Source organism: Caretta caretta, chromosome 1 (assembly GCF_965140235.1).
Source record: "Caretta caretta isolate rCarCar2 chromosome 1, rCarCar1.hap1, whole genome shotgun sequence".
NCBI lineage: Eukaryota > Metazoa > Chordata > Testudines > Cheloniidae > Caretta > Caretta caretta.
Window position 1 is genome coordinate 4759281 of NC_134206.1, and position 17492 is coordinate 4776772.

At 46.9% G+C, this 17492-nt stretch overlaps 1 protein-coding gene across 1 annotated transcript; it reads right to left on the reverse strand.

Annotated features, from left to right (window-relative positions):
• Positions 1-6782: 6782 nt before the first annotated feature.
• On the reverse strand, positions 6783-7721 carry LOC125636365 (olfactory receptor 52P1-like). The gene has a single exon (XM_048849341.1). The coding sequence runs from the start codon at positions 7719-7721 to the stop codon at positions 6783-6785; it is 939 nt and encodes a 312-aa protein (XP_048705298.1).
• Positions 7722-17492: the final 9771 nt, after the last annotated feature.

Sequence of the window (17492 nt, forward strand, 5' to 3'; positions counted from 1 at the left end):
TTTGTGAACATTTGTGCTGCAGTTCCTTGTTGCTTGATAGGGTGATAAGGCTTTCCTTTTCTTTTGAAGACAGCTTACCTGTGGGGTTTGGCCTAAAAGTGAATGGTTTCCTGATCCATTGATTACATTTGTCTTTGCCCGGTTCAGGACAGCATTCATGAAACTGCTCCCGCACACCCCTGAAGTGCTGAACAATTATGTCCTAGAAAATGTCAATGAACAGATCACCACACTGTTGCACAGCATCCTCCAGTGTTGAAAAGATGCAAACAGATCCCAGCTGCACACATGAAGACCATAGTTCAAGTTTTCTATCCAACTATTAGCAATGAAACCATTTGCATCTCATTTCTGAAGTGACCCATTCAAGGAGTTCAGTCGCTCTTCACTCGTATAGCAATTCTGTGACACTCTTTCAATATCCTTGTTGTCATAGCTGGCTGCATATTCCTATTACCGGTAAGAAAAATATGGACTTCCTCTCGCAGTTCACAGAGACTTGTTAGCATCTTGCCCCTGGACGGCCAACAAACTTCTGCATGTAACAACCACTGTGTGAAGTTTGCTCCCACCTCTTCACAGAAAATGGCAAAAGCCCTCCCCCTCCACAATACAGTGTGAAACTGTGTCGTTAGAGAGTAGGATCACATGTAGCTGTGATGCTGCTTCTCTCCTATCATCACTGCGCACGTGTCCTTTGCAGCTGGAAGTAGCAGTTTCTCACCTGTGTTGTGTGGCTTACCAGCTTTGGCAATGTGCAAAGGCACACAGTCAGAAGGCTAGTAGCCTTCATCAGGGTGTCTTGCTACGAGAGGCTGGCATAGCATGCAGAGCCGCATCCTGCTGTTTGCCAGTACTTTGCCACATACGAGACATGGAGGCCTTGGTGCATCGCTGGAGTCGCTCCACATAAAACCCAGTTTGAAATAAGCTTGATCATATTTTCCGCTTCTGCATTTTCCTGGAGCATCTGCTGCTGCCCTCACTTCAGCATCTGTTGTAAACTTTTCTTCCTTTGTCACAAAATGATCCATTTCTCATGGAAGACATTTCTCACTGTGAGCGCACTGCTGAAACTGGTTTAAAGTTTGTTTTTAAGTACTTAGGGGGGAAATCACACAACGGACATCTGACATTTCACAGCTGCTAAGAGACCCTGTGCGGGACTTTGTAGTGCCCTGAAGAGCAGTCCCATTCGGCTGCAGCTCCCGCTGTCAGCCCGGGCTTCCTTCTGTCACCACACACAGCTTGCGCCTCCCTTTACACATTCCCACACCTCCCATAGTTTGAGCACCACTGCTCTAAACAGATCTGAATGAAAGCAACTTTCCAGGAAAAGCACAAAAAAATGCCTGTGGAATGATTGGCCAGTTTTTTCAGTTCCTTCATACAGATCCTCGTCACTTGCAGAATTAACCATAGTTGACTGAATGAAGCTAATTCTGTTTGGCTTTCTCTCTTTCTCTTGCAATGATTCTTGAATATTGAATTGGGGATCACCTATGCATTTCTCCTCTGATGTCTGCGCTGTGACTGTCACATGACTACTGCATGGGTTGCCATTGACAGATTTGAAGTATTTTTTCATTGTGTCTGCACCTTTCTTCGTTGCACTCATTGCCTCAGCTTTTTTGTTTCCTGTTTTGCACACCTGCCATCTTCTGGAGACATGTTGTTTCCTTCCAAGTTTCCTGAAATACCAAAAACCGCAAAGAACCATTAAGTTGCAAGACATTTGTCACACGATGTCACATATTTGTGTTTTAAAAGCTGTAAATCCTGAACTCTTTGAATCTCAACTTCTACTGTCTTTAAAAAATGATCTGACCTCCCCCATAATTTCCCACAACTGTGAAAACTAAAAATGATAAAAAAATGCAAAAAATGCATAAAAACAAACAGTTGATATTAAACCACCAGTCATAAAAAAAACTAAAAACTGAATTCTCCCAAGCCTATTGATAAGCCACTAGAGCAGCAGGGTTGAAGCGTCTGTGTGGGGGAGAAGGGCAGAGCCTGTCCCCACCAGAGTTATCTTCTAGTTTAAAGGCCTGAAACCTCGAGGTCACAATCCCACATTGTCCTCACACTAACACCAGGAATGCCAATGACTTCCAGAGGGTGAATGAGGTTTGCAGGATATGGGATTAAATCAGAGATGGGAGTAAAGGAAGGAGTTTGTTTATTCTTGATGCAGTATAGAAATGTGCCCAGCGCTTTGCCCAACAGCGTAGCCAAGGCCTTGCCCCAGAATCTTCAGTATTCTGTTAAGTCGAACTGGTGGAAACAGCAACAGTTACACACAGAAAGCTTGTGGGTGGGGACAGGGATCGGGGATTGAAAGAGAGGGAGATGGGTTTCAGCAGGCTGTCACCACCTACTTAATGGTTAAGTGAATATAAAAACTCCAGAACCACTGTGTTGGGAACATCAGTGGGACATGGCACAGCACAGGGAGTCAGCATTCTCCCCTACTCACTGTGGCCCCCATTCCCACTTCTGTTCAAATGTGGGGAGCACGTGGGGGAGCTGATCTCACACCCATTTTTGTCCTGTGCTGACTTTGGGGAGGTAGCCCCTGGGACCAAGAGAGTGAAGCTTCTGAGTCAGGAGAGCAGAGAGGACCCTTACCTGCTGATAGTGGGGGGGGGGGATTTAAAGGCTCCCCCCCAACAGCTTGAGTCATGGCCCCCCTTCCCCACGCCGTGTCCTCCTTACCCTCAGTTCCCCTATGGGGAAGCAGCTGTTCTTCAACTCCTTCTCCCTGCGGAGCTAAACCTGCAGCTGCTCCCTGCAGTTCCTGGCTATTTTGGGCGTGTTTGCCTCTCCCAGTTCCCGGCTCCAGTAAGTGCCTTGGGCAGGAGCAAAGGGGGGCTCGGCAGACAAACCCTGCAGGTACCATGCAGGGCCAGGGAGCCCAGCTTCCAAAGCCTGGCAGAAAACTGGGTGGGGTTATGTGACCTTGTGTGCCCCCCCCCCACGTGTTACTTGTCTGCAAGTTAGGGACGGGAGCAGTCTGCAGCACCCCCGGTTACTGTGGTTATCATCTATACGGAGCCAAGTGTGCTCTTCCCTACCTGACGGCAGTGCCAGGGAAGAGCAAGCCCTTTCCTGAGCAAGTGTGGGGCTCTTAGGGGATGATAGTCCATGCAACCCCCCGCCACAACCTAGATAGCAGGGAGGAGCCCAGCCCCCAGACAGGACACAGAGCTTCTGGCACGTGCACCCCTCCTCCTTCTCACCCCCCACAAACCTCAACCGCCCATCCCAGACATCAGATCAGAACCCTCTTCCAGCCCAGCCCCAATCTAGGCATGCTTTCTAGGGAAGGGGGCCCTCTGTCCCTGGAGAGTGGGGAGCCCTGGACACCCCTGCTCCTACTGCAAGAGTTACCTGGCTGAGTGCCTGCCTAGTCAAGCTGCTGCTTGGGTCCACTGGTGCATGTGTCTCACCTGGCTGCCTGCCTGCCTGCCTCCGTAAGCCCAGTGGCTCTTGGTCGGCAGGTCAGGTCATGCAGGAGAGATAAAACCATGTCCTCTTCAGTACATCACTCTGGACCATCGCCTGGACCACCAATGTCAAAGGCTGGCCTGGGTTTGACCCCCCAGTCTCATCATGATCACTTAGGACAGGGGCTAGGGTGTCCCCACTCTGGGTCGTCTTTCTGCACCAGCCACTTCCCTGACCTGCTGATCACTGCATTGCATTTAAACCACATAGAATTTGTTAAACAGCAGCTGTAAGAAAAAACAAGGAAAAGTTAAGGGAAATAAGGAACCCACTTGTGGGCATGAGAAACATCAAAAGTGGCTGTTTCTGGGATTTGAGGAAAGTTCACAGTCTGTTCCTCACATGTCCCAGGTCTCCCTCCCAGCCCTGGCTGTGCTGTGATGATACCACGGGAAAGACAACTGCTCTGGCAGCGGCCACACTCCCTGAGGGTCTAGGTGGCAGGATCCTTCTGCCAGCATCTGCCGGCCCATAGGGTTCATGTCCCTGCTTATGAGTCCAGCCTTCAAAGCCCTCCTGTCTAGCAGAATCTCCCTGTGCTGGGTCCTCTGCCCATGGCCCCACTTTGATCTCCCCAGCTGCTTATTGAGCTCTGCTGCTGTGTTATATGTGGCATGGCCGGTGTCCACTATCCTGGCTCTGTCCCCTCAGCTCCCCGTTCTAGCTCAGCCCTGACTCTCCATAGGAGCAACGGGTCTCCGCTGTCCCAGCTCCTGGCTCTTGTTTGCTCCAGCCCCCAGCTCTGCCTCGGCACAGCTGCTCTGCCTCCAGCCCAGCTCCGACTCTTCTGGGCTGCTTCCCTGGCCTGGGCTGCTTGCCAGATGTTTACTGCATTAAAGCCCAAAGTCACTTCAAAAAGAACCACAAAATAGTCCAATCTATTTATTAGAAAAAAAAGGGTTTTTTTATTAACACATTGGTCTATATATCAAGTAACACATGAAAGATTTTGTTAGATACCTAGTAAAGATTGTTTATTTTATTTTTTCAAAAGAAGCTACAAGCCCCAGCAGGAGTTCATCCACATTAGCAAAAAAGCGATGAGATGGCAATCAAATTCACATTCAAAACCCCAATACAGGTACTTGTATCCTGAATGAGGGTTGGCAGATGTTTCAAACAAAAAATGGTGAATGAGCGTGTTAAAAATAGCCCAAAAGGAGCCCAACACATATGTAGTGTAAAAACAAAAATAACATCATTATATTGTGTATGTCTAATTGTATTCAATGCTGGTAGTCAATGCCCATATTTTGTGTTGAATTAATTTGTTACTGTTAGTCTCTAAAAGGCAATATTTCATCCTCACTATCTACATCAGAAGTAGGATGCTTCTGCTGAGGGTCATACATCAGCCGTGACCAGTGCAATCATTTCTTTCGTTCCTGTAAACTGTTCACAACAGATTTTTTCTCATTGCACATATGCCCTAAGAAGAAGAATATTTTCTAAAAGTTCCTCTTGCAGTTTTGTTTTTATCAAGTTAATCTGAGAAAACAGCCTTTCAACTGCAGAGTCGCTAAAAGATAGCGACAGCAAAGAAAGAGCAAACGAGCCAAGTTCACTAAAATCTTTGTCCTCGGTGACATCCATGTGTTTGACCCAACCCCAAACTGTTCAGTTTGGTTGTCCCGAGTATGAGGACAGAGAACCATAGGCAAAACTCTCCACTGCTACTTCAACTGTCCAAGAACTCCACCAAACAATGGCAAAAAGTGGCTTCCTACGTGGCTCTGGAAAGAAGGATAAAGGAGTTTGAGGCCGTGGAAGGAAAAGGCCTGGGTACAGACCGTCGAATGGTGGAAGTCAACGAATGACTACGCAGGTGGTGTCGGAGAGAAGGCTTTGGATTCTTTGACCATGGGATGGTGTTCAAAGAAGGAGGAGTGCTAGGCACAGACAGGCTCCACCTAGCGAAGAGAAGGAAGAGCATCTTCGCAAGCAGGCTGGCTAACCTAGTGAGGAGGACTTTAAACTAGGTTCACTGGGGGAAGGAGACCAAAACCCTGAGGTAAGTGGGGAAGTGGGACAACGGGAGGAAGCACGAGCAGGAGCGTGTGAGAGGAGAGGGCTCCTGCCACATACTGAGAAAGAGGGACAATCAGCGAGTTACCTCAAGTGCCTATACACAAATGCAAGAAGCCTGGGAAACAAGCAGGGAGAACTGGAAGTCCTGGCACAGTCAAGGAATTAGGATGTGATTGGAATAACAGAGACTTGGTGGGATAACTCACATGACTGGAGTACTGTCATGGATGGATATAAACTGTTCAGGAAGGACAGGCAGGGCAGAAAAGGTGGGGGAGTTGCACTGTATGTAAGAGAGCAGTATGACTGCTCAGAGCTCAAGTATGAAACTGCAGAAAAACCTGAGTGTCTCTGGATTAAGTTTAGAAGTGTGAGCAACAAGGGTGATGTCGTGGTGGGAGTCTACTATAGACCACCGGACCAGGGGGATGAGGTGGACGAGGCTTTCTTCCGGCAACTCACAGAAGTTACTAGATCACAGGCCCTGGTTCTCATGGGAGACTTCAATCACACTGATATCTGCTGGGAGAGCAATACAGCGGTGCACAAACAATCCAGGAAGTTTTTGGAAAATGTAGGGGACAATTTCCTGGTGCAAGTGCTGGAGGAACCAACTAGGGGCAGAGCTCGTCTTGACGTGCTGCTCACAAACCGGGAAGAATTAGTAGGGGAAGCAAAAGTGGATGGGAACCTGGGAGGCTGTGACCATGAGATTGTCGAGTTGAGGATCCCGACAGAGGGAAGAAAGGAGAGCAGCAGAATACGGACCCTGGACTTCAGAAAAGCAGACTTGGACTCCCTCAGGAGTCCATATCACTGCACATATGATAAAGAAGTTCAGCCTTGTACTTTCTTTCTTTGTCTTTGGTTATCCGAAAACGTAGCTTCAGTTCATCAGGCAGATCAAGAAAGCTGTTCACAGAGGGCCCCCCTTGCGTCAGAAAGCTGCAGTATCTTCCGGTTGTCTGGAAGTCACGGAAAGGCTGAGTGACATGGCATGCAGGGGTGGGCGCTGACAGTTGAGGTAGAAAGAGATCAGATGATGGCCAGAGAGAGGGATCTCAGCATTGGAGAGAGCAGTGCTTGGTGATGGAGTGATAAGACGCTAAGTGTGAGGAACATCTTATGCTGTGAATTTCCATAATGCTGAGCTCAGCCAAGCAGGGACACAGCACCCTTGATTAACGAGGAGATATTCTTTCCCCCTCTTGCCACACAGGTTTAAAGTCAGTGGCCCCAGGCGATCACATTCTGCATGGGTATTTGCCCACTTTGTCACGAAGCTCTTTGGTTTTGACCCCATAAATAATCGGGTTAAGCATGGGGGAAAGGAGGAAATAGAGGTTGGCCAAGATGATGTGAACATGGGGAGCGATGCCCTGACCGAACCGGTGTGTCAGAGTGGTGAAGAGGAAGGGAGTATAAGTCGTCAGCATCACACAGATATGGGCTGTGCAGGTGTTGAGGGCTTTCTGGTGGGCTTCTTTCTGGGAGATTCTGAGGACGGCCCTGATGATCAGACCGTAGGACAGGGCAATGAGTGTCAGGTCTGACCCGATGACTACAAATGTTATCACCAAGCCGTGTGTCCTGTTGACTGTGGTGTCCCCACATGACATCTTTGACACAGCCATGTGCTCGCAGTGCGTGTGCGGGATAATGCGGTTGGCACAGAATGGTTGCCTGCTCAGGAGCAGAGGAATTGGCAGAATGAAGAGAACAGCTCTTATCAAACCAACTAGCCCTAGCTTAGCTATTCGTGCGTTGGTGAGGATGGTGGCATATCGCAGAGGGTTGCATATGGCAACATAGCGATCAAAGGCCATTGTCACGAGGATGGCTGAATGTGTCATAGAACTCGCATGAAGGAAGAATAATTGAGTGAGGCAGCCACCCACAGTAATGCCTTTCAAATTGAACCAAAATATACACAGTGCCTTTGGCATCACGGAGGTAGACATGGCGATGTCTGTGAGTGCCAGCATGCAGAGGAGAAGGAACATCGGCTTGTGCAGAGTCTGCTCTTTGACTACAACGAAGAGAACCATTAAATTTCCCAACAGGCCAATAATGTAGAACACAGAGAACGGGATGGAAATCCAGATATGGGCAGCTTCCAGGCCAGGGATGCCCATTAGGATGAATGTGGAAGGGTCAGAGTGGGTGAGGTTGAAAGCTGCCATGAGGTGGTCGAAGTGTCAGTCAGGCTCAGAAATGCTCAAGGTGTCTGTGAAGGGAGAGAAGCAGAGTGAGGGGGTTACACGCTTTATATCAAATAACACTTTAAATATTTTACAGTTATTAACAATATAGAAATGGGGTTGAGCTGTGAAGTGGCAACATTTGCAGATGGCACCAGATTATGTAGGTCAAAGTGAAGTCCAGAGGAGTCCTATGAGGGAGTGAACCAAGCCAGTGAATGGGCAGCATGATGGCAGATGAACTTCGCTGTCAAAGACTGCAACGTGTACGCCCATTGGAGGGGAAAACTTGAATTCCTCAAACAGCTTACAAGGTTCTAATTTAACTGTTTACAAACAGGAGGGTGACATGGGCATCATGGTACACAGTTCTGTGAAACCCTGCTCACAGTGGAAGCCTGGACAGAAACTAAGCAAAACCTTGGAATGAATGAGGAGTGAGATGGGGAATCATAAAGAAAATACAATGCCATGAGATCAGCCAGTCAATATTTCATGCTCCTCTGGGATCCTCTGTATAGTACTGAGCACCCTTCCCACACAGGGTATTGGAGAATTAGAGTGGTTCATTGAAGAGCAGTGAGAATGATCAAAGGCCAGTATCTCGCATGGTATTGTTACCTTAGAAAGGAAATGAATAAGAGGGGGTATGAGAAAAGTGCATAAATTACTGACTGGTGGACAGTAGATTGACAATGTGTTCTCCCTGACTCATAACACAAGATCAAGAAGACATTAATTCAAGCGGAAATGTGGCAAATTGAAATCAAATACAAACAAAATGCTTTCTTCTTTCACAGCCTAATTAGACTGAGGAACTCGTTGCCGCTAGAGGTAGTTGAGCCCAGGAGGTAAGCACGTATCAGGAAAGGTTTGGACATTTCCATGGATAGTGAGACTATCCTGTAACAATTGTTACAGCTAAATAAATATTTTGGAAAGCCTATACTCCCATGTGTTTCAGGGGAAAAGGCAATCTCTGCCTGTTAGGCATTAGGGTGACACCCTCGTGATGGTTTTCCTCCCATCCTCCTATGGCTGGGTTTCTTCCACCTGTTCTGGAGCATCTGAGCCGGCCACTGTAAGAGAGAGGACACTGCACTAGATGGACCATAGGTCTGATCCACGATGGAATTGCTATTTTGGAAACGACCCAAGTTACCTTATGGAGAAAGACATTATCCTGCTGGGCTATGGTGAGACACTTTCTTGCAGGCATCCGGCTTTGTCTGAGACATAAGTTCCAGGTGTTAATTAAGTGAAAGCAGAGACATGTGTCAGCAACTCAGCTGCTAATCATTCTCATGCCTGAATATTGATAAAATTAGTAGTTGACACAAAAATTTTGGGTTTGTAAATAATGAAGAGGACAGGTCACTGACTCAGAGCAATCTAAATTGATTGGTAAACTGAGTCAAAGCAGATAATATGTGTTCTAATATAGCTGTATATCTGCACCTAGGAACAAAGAAGGTAGGCGATTCTAACACGATTGGGACTATTGTGGGAAGTGCAATGAATCTGAACAAGATTTGGGGGCATGAAGGGGAAATGTGGCCAAAAGAGCCAGTGTGATCCTGGGATGATAACCGGGGGATCTCAAGGAGAGGTAGGGAAGTTATTTTACCTCTGTATTTGGCACTGGTGCACCTGCTGCTGGAATTCTGTGTCCAGTTCTGGTGCCCACGATTAAAGATGGGTGTTGATACGCGGAAGAGGGTTCAGAGAAGAGTCACAAGAATTAGTAAAAGTTTGAAAAACCTGTCTTATTTTGATAGATTCCAGGAGCTCGATCTATTTAGTTTAACAAAGATGGCTAATGGGTGACTTGATAACAGTCTGTAAATCATAGAATCATAGAATCATAGAATATCAGGGTTGGAAGGGACCCCTGAAGGTCATCTAGTCCAACCCCCTGCTCGAAGCAGGACCAATTCCCAGTTAAATCATCTCAGCCAGGGCTTTGTCAAGCCTGACCTTAAAAACCTCTAAGGAAGGAGATTCTACCACCTCCCTAGGTAACGCATTCCAGTGTTTCACCACCCTCTTAGTGAAAAAGTTTTTCCTAATATCCAATCTAAACCTCCCCCACTGCAACTTGAGACCATTACTCCTCGTTCTGTCATCTGCTACCATTGAGAACAGTCTAGAGCCATCCTCTTTGGAACCCCCTTTCAGGTAGTTGAAAGCAGCTATCAAATCCCCCCTCATTCTTCTCTTCTGCAGGCTAAACAATCCCAGCTCCCTCAGCCTCTCCTCATAAGTCATGTGATCTAGACCCCTAATCATTTTTGTTGCCCTTCGCTGGACTCTCTCCAATTTATCCACATCCTTCTTGTAGTGTGGGGCCCAAAACTGGACACAGTACTCCAGATGAGGCCTCACCAATGTCGAATAGAGGGGAACGATCACGTCCCTCGATCTGCTCGCTATGCCCCTACTTATCCATCCCAAAATGCCATTGGCCTTCTTGGCAACAAGAGCACACTGCTGACTCATATCCAGCTTCTCGTCCACTGTCACCCCTAGGTCCTTTTCCGCAGAACTCCTGCCTAGCCATTCGGTCCCTAGTCTGTAGCGGTGCATTGGATTCTTCCATCCTAAGTGCAGGACCCTGCACTTATCCTTATTGAACCTCATCAGATTTCTTTTGGCCCAATCCTCCAATTTGTCTAGGTCCTTCTGTATCCTATCCCTCCCCTCCAGCGTATCTACCACTCCTCCCAGTTTAGTATCATCCGCAAATTTGCTGAGAGTGCAATCCACACCATCCTCCAGATCATTTATGAAGATATTGAACAAAACCGGCCCCAGGACCGACCCTTGGGGCACTCCACTTGATACCGGCTGCCAACTAGACATGGAGCCATTGATCACTACCCGTTGAGCCCGACAATCTAGCCAGCTTTCTACCCACCTTATAGTGCATTCATCCAGCCCATACTTCCTTAACTTGCTGACAAGAATACTGTGGGAGACCGTGTCAAAAGCTTTGCTAAAGTCAAGAAACAATACATCCACTGCTTTCCCTTCATCCACAGAACCAGTAATCTCATCGTAAAAGGCGATTAGATTAGTCAGGCATGACCTTCCCTTGGTGAATCCATGCTGGCTGTTCCTGATCACCTTCCTCTCATGCAAGTGCTTCAGGATTGATTCTTTGAAGACCTGCTCCATGATTTTTCCAGGGACTGAGGTGAGGCTGACTGGCCTGTAGTTCCCAGGATCCTCCTTCTTCCCTTTTTTAAAGATTGGCACTACATTAGCCTTTTTCCAGTCATCCGGGACTTCCCCGGTTCGCCACGAGTTTTCAAAGATAATGGCCAATGGCTCTGCAATCACAGCCGCCAATTCCTTCAGCACCCTCGGATGCAACTCCTCCGGCCCCATGGACTTGTGCACATCCAGCTTTTCTAAATAGTCCCTAACCACCTCTATCTCCACAGAGGGCTGGCCATCTCTTCCCCATTTTGTGATGCCCAGCGCAGCAGTCTGGGAGCTGACCTTGTTCGTGAAGACAGAGGCAAAAAAAGCATTGAGTACATTAGCTTTTTCCACATCCTCTGTCACTAGGTTGCCTCCCTCATTCAGTAAGGGGCCCACACTTTCCTTGGCTTTCTTCTTGTTGCCAACATACCTGGCACAGGGAACAAATATTTAATAATATGCTTTTCAGGCTAGCATAAAGAGGTGTAACAGAATTCAACAGATGGAAGTTACGTAAATAACATTTAATAACAACAGTTGGAAACACTGAGGCTGCAGTTTTGTTGCTTGCCAGGGAAAAGATACCATGAAACCCACCCAGATGCACTCGGGGCTAGGAAAAAGCCCAGCACTGGACCAGCAGTCACAAGGTAAAATTTAACTTCAGCATCCACAACCCCCAGCACTGCTTGCCTGTCCCTGTATACCCCTTGATTGCACTGACAACCCTCAGCACTGCCTGTTTCTCTGTATAAACCCCCTGCCTTCCTCCGCCCCCACAACTCCCAGCACTGCCTTCCTGCCTGTGTACATTCCATAACCCCCATCGCTGCCTGCCTGTCCATGTATTGCAGCGCGCTAGAAACCTGGACATACTTTCCTGGGGCTGCTTTTTCGTGTTGACAATTGCTGATGTTACCAGAAGGCTGTAGTGGGGTTGCTCACGGGAGGAGGGAGGGTCTGGAAGGGGGATGGTGTCTGTGACAATCTGCTACAGCGTGGTCCACTTCACATTACAGTCTGACACACACTCCTTCCCCAGACCATCCTCCTCCCGTGAGCAACCCCACTACAGCTTTCGAGTAACATCAGCAATTGCCAACACGGAGAAGCAGCCTCAGGAAAGTATGTCCAGGTTTCTAACGGGCTGCAATACGTTAAAGTTTTGTGACATTTTGAGGAAGAGTTACTCATGCTGGCTCCACGCATTGTGATCTAGATACTGCGGATCATGCCATCAAGGCTCCCTCTCCACCGCCTTCCCCCATGACTCTCCCCACCCCACTGTGTGTTCCTGGACCTCCTGGTGAGTTTTCCAACATTGCCTGGTTTCCGCTAAGCCACAAACATGCTTTTATTTTTGCTGCCTTTTGGTGCTTCACATCGTCTCCAGAGCTAGAGATGCAGGGTCACGGCAAGAACATACCTCTTTCCCTCCCTGAAAAAAAAAATGTTATCCTAATTGTTTTGAACTTTTAAGCCTGTAAATTTGTGATTTCAGCAACTCTCTTCTCAGTTCTTCTTTGGTCCAAACGAGCTCACCCGTACTTAGAGGCTGCAGGATGACTCCAGTTGAAGTCACTGTTTAACTTTTGGCTTCGGGTCCTTCTCTAGAAAGCGCTATTCTGAGACCAGTCACAAAAGACATGGCTTTCAAAACATGGGGGCCCTGATTTTACTCTCAGGGAAGCCAATGTCAGTCTAGAGTGACCCAGTGAAGGCAGAATGTGAGAGCAGAATCTGGCCAGTATGGGACGTGTTCTTGTAGCGAACCCCCTGGTAACACAAATACCCACTGCAGGGGCTTTGGCTATTCTACCTATAAGCACAGTGAAGTTACTGAACTGGAAAACTTGAGCGAACCAGAGGAAAAAAACACACAGCCACCAGAAAGGACACTACTGAGACAGCTAGAAGGACACAGTAAGAGACAAGGAAATGATCTTAAAAAACAAAGATTTGTCTAAGCTATTTCCAGTACATTTGTAGTTCCAATTTTACCAGGTAAATCCCTTTGTGTTTCTCACAATACTAAACAGTTCAGGGCACTGTCCTGGTGAATTCCTGCCCAGATGGTTCTTGACATGAACCCTGGGATTCTTCCTCAGCCCTCAGCACTATCTTCAATTCAGAAATAGGCAACTCACCAAAATCCTGCTCAGCAGAGAGAGGAAATATCTTATGGTGACAGGAAGGCAGAGCCATGAGAATCAGCATATGAATCTCACATGTCTGATACTCGGTGTGTTGGACAGTGTCCTTTATGATTCCTTTGAACAGTCCCTGTGCACTCTCAGGTTGACCAGGACTCCCGGACAATTCCCTTGGCTCCATGAGCAGCAGAAAGAACAGAAAATAGACCCAGGAGAACTTCAGCTTGAGAGCTTCCCCCGGGACTGAAGAAATGATTCACCAGTAGCAGGGGCTTAAATAGGGCAAACTGAGTCTTGCAGACTGTTCAGCCTAGCAGTTGACGATGGCTGTCTTTTCTGTGTGTAATGTGTTGCCATCTGCTCTGTGCGTGGGAATGCTGCCATGAGATACGGGACCAAAACCCATTTTCAATTGATCAGAGCAGCATAGCGCTGCATACGGCCCAAGCAGTTGTAATATCCAGTCCATCAGCCTCTTAAAAGTCACTGGCACAATGTGGAGGAAAAATGACGTGATCTTCAATTGATGCAAGCTGAAAGGCATGGAAAAGGCTTTCTCCTCCCAGGATTCTGGCATCAAAAGTATTTGCCAGTATCCCTTTGTGAGGTGTAAAGTGGATATTTCTCTGGCAGCTCAAAATGTTCTGAGAGTCCATCTACTGTGTTCATCTTTCAGAAGTCGATGCACAAGGTTGTGTTATCCTGAGTAAGCACTAGTACCATGGGACTTCTCCGCTCACTGTGTGATTTCTTTACCACTCCCAGGACCAAAATGGAGTTCATCTCACATGGTATCTCGCATTTCATGAGGGAACAGCCATGGAGTTTGTCTGATTTGTTGCCCGGGCGCCATTTCGGTATGTTGGAATTTTAGGTATGTGCCCTGCTGGGGTGAGAACAGCGTGGTAAAGGAATCAAACAACTGCTACATCTGGATCTTTTGTTTGTGCTACAGTCCTTTCCCCATGCTTGTGTCACAGGTGACTAGAGGCCTAATCGGGGCTCTGGAGGGTAACCGTGTGATGGATTGTCACATGCAGGGTGCAGTCTGGAAGCTGCAGGAACTGCTGCATCCCTCTAACCACCCATTTGAGCTGGTCTTTTTTCACAAGGCTTCCCTGGTGATTCAACCTCTCCAGGCCCTGTTATCACCCAACACAACAGCAGATGGCGCCACACACCCAACTGAGCTACCCTACAGCTTCCCTTAACCACCCCAGTCCAAACAGCAGACACCTGTCAATTTCCCAGATCCCTGGGTCCACACGGCCCACTGGAGTATAAACCCAAAATTATACCATCTTTCAATGCACAGGGATCTGTACAGTGTAAGCTCATTAATAGAGTTCTCCCTCCCCTCACTGTAAGAAGGGTATGCAACAAGCCTGCATTAACCAAGATGGGTTTTCCCCAGACACTTCACTCAAAGGCACACTGGTTTTGAGAAAGCAAAAAACAACTTTAACTACAGAAAGTTAGATTTTAAATTATTATAAGTGATAGCAAACAGATCAAAGCAGATTACCTAGCAAATAAAGAAACCACAGACTAGATAGATTGCATACTAGATAGATTTGATACTACATAGATTGGATATGAATTAGCAATTTCTCAACCTGGCTGGTGATAAAAGCAGTCCACCAGATTTCCCTACACAGGCTAGAAATCTTTTTAGCCTTGGACCAGCACTTTCCCCAGTTCAGTCTTTGTTCTAGAGGGGTAAGGAAAACCTCTGACAAAGGAACCCCTAAAATTTGCTCTTTATAAGAATGGCCATTCTGGGTCAGAACAATGGTCCATCTAAGCCAGTATCCTGTCCTCCAACAATCGCCAATGCCAAGTGCTTCAGAGGAAATGAACCGAATAAGTAATCATCAAGTGTGCCCTTGCTGCCAAGAAGGCCAATGGCATTTTGGGATGCATAAGTAGGGGCATTGCCAGCAGATCGAGGGACGTGATCATTCCCCTCTATTCAACGTTGGTGAGGCCTCATCTGGAGTACTGTGTCCAGTTTTGGGTCCCACACTACAAGAAGGATGTGGAAAAATTGGAAAGAGTCCAGCGGAGGGCAACAAAAATGATTGGGGACTGGAACACATGACTTATGAGGAGAGGCTGAGGGAACTGGGATTGTTTAGTCTGCGGAAGAGAAGAATGAGGGGAGATTTGATAGCTGCTTTCAACTACCTGAAAGGGGGTTCCAAAGAGGATGGATCTAGACTGTTCTCAGTGGTAGCTCATGAGAGAACAAGGAGTAATGGTCTCAAGTTGCAATGGTGGAGCTTTAGGTTGGATATTAGGAAAAACTTGTTCACAAGGAGGGTGGTGAAACACTGGAATGCGTTACCTAGGGAGGTGGTGGAATCTCCTTCCTTAGATATTTTTAAGGTCAGGCTTTGTCATAAATGTAAAGGGAAGGGTAAACCCCTTTAAAATCCCTCCTGGCCAAAGGAAAAATCCTCTTATCTGTAAAGGGTTAAGAAGCTAAAGGTAACCTCGCTGGCACCTGACCAAAATGACCAAAGAGGAGACAAGATACTTTCAAAAGCTGGGAGGAGGGAGAAAAACAAAGGGTCTGTGTCTGTCTGTGGGATGCTTTTGCCGGAGACAGAACAGGAATGGAGTCTTAGAACTTAGTAAGTAATCTAGCTAGGTATGTGTTAGATTATGATTTCTTTAAATGGCTGAGAAAAGAGCTGTGCTGAATAGAATGACTATTCCTGTCTGTGTGTCTTTTTTGTAACTTAAGGATTTGCCTAGAGGGATTCTCTATGTTTTGAATCTAAATACCCTGTAAGGTATTCACCATCCTGATTTTACAGAGGTGATTCTTTTCTTTTTACTTCTATTAAAAGTCTTCTTGTAAGGAAACTGAATGCTTTTTTCCTTGTTCTAAGATCCAAGGGTTTGGGTCTGTGGTCACCTATGCAAATTGGTGAGGATTTTTACCAAACCTTCCCCAGGAAGTGGGGTGCAAGGGTTGGGAGGATTTTTTGGGGGGAAGACGTGTCCAAACTCCGTTTTTTTCAGGAACCCAGATAAAGTTTGGTGTTGGCAGTGGAAATCGAAGGGCAAAGGGTAAAATTAATTTGTACCTTGGGGAAGTTTTAACCTAAGCTGGTAAAAGTAAGCTTAGGAGGTTTTCCTGCAGGTCCCCACATCTGTACCCTAGAGTTCAGAGTGGGGAAGGAACCTTGACAGGCTTGACAAAGCCCTGGCTGGAATGATTTAGTTGGGGATTCGTCCTGCTTTGAGCAGGGGACTAGATGACCTCCTGAGGTCCCTTCCAACCCTGATATTCTATGATTCTAAGTGATCCATCCCCCATCACCTCTTCCTAGCTTCTGGCAAACAGAGGCTAGGGAAACTTCAGAGCATGGTTTTGCATCCCTGTCCATCCTGGCTAGTAGCTACCTGTGGACCCATGTCATAACCATAGGGGTAGCCCAAAATTCCTCCTTACCTGCAAGGGGTTAAGAAGCTCAAGTAACCTGGTTAGCACCTGACCAAAGGAACTAATAGGGACCAAAGATACTTTCATTCTGGGGGGAGGGGGGAGGCTTTGTGTTGTTGTTTTTTTTTCCTGTGGGCCTTTCGCTCTTGGGACTAAGAGGGACTGGCCATCAATTCATGTTCTCCAAATCATTAGGTTTATCCCTGTTTTGTTGTAACTTTGAAACTAAGGCTAGAGGGGGTTCCTCTGTGCTCTTTGAATTTTCTGCTACTCTGTAAGGTTAACTACCAGCCTAAGTTTACAGAGGTGATTCTTTTCCCTTTTTCTCTTTAAATAAAATCCTTCCTTTTAAGAACCTGACTGATTTTTCCATTGTTCTAAGACCCAGCGGTTTGGGTCTGCAATCGCTTTGTAACTAGTTGGTGAGGATATATGCTCAAGCCTTCCCCAGGAAAGGGGTTGTAGATGTGGGGGAATATTTTGGGGGAATAGGACTCAAAGTGGTCATTTCCCTGATTGTTTGTTAAATCACTTGGTGGTGGCAGCGATCCCAAGGCCTTGGGGAAGTTTTAACCTAAGCTGGTAAGAATAAGCTTAGGGGATCTTTCATGTGGGTCCCAACATCTGCACCCCAGAGTTCAGAGTGGTGAAAGAACCTTAACAACCCATCCTCCACAAATTGATCTAGTTATTTTCCCAATCCTGTTATAGTATTAGCCTTCACAACATCTTCTGGCAAGGAGTTCTACAGAGTCACTGTGCGCTCTGTGAAGAAATACTAGGTTTTGTGCATTTTGAACCTGCTGCCTATTAATTTAATTTGGTGACCCCCAGTGCTTGTATGATAAGAAAGAGTAATTAACACTTTCTTAGTTACCTTCTGCACACTAGTCATGATTTTACAGATCTCTATCTATCCCACCTTAGTACTTTCTTTTT

Coding starts and splice junctions, on each gene's coding strand:
- LOC125636365 (XM_048849341.1), bottom strand. CDS start 7,721: ATGGCAGCTTTCAACCTCACCCACTCTGACCCTTCCACATTCATCCTA.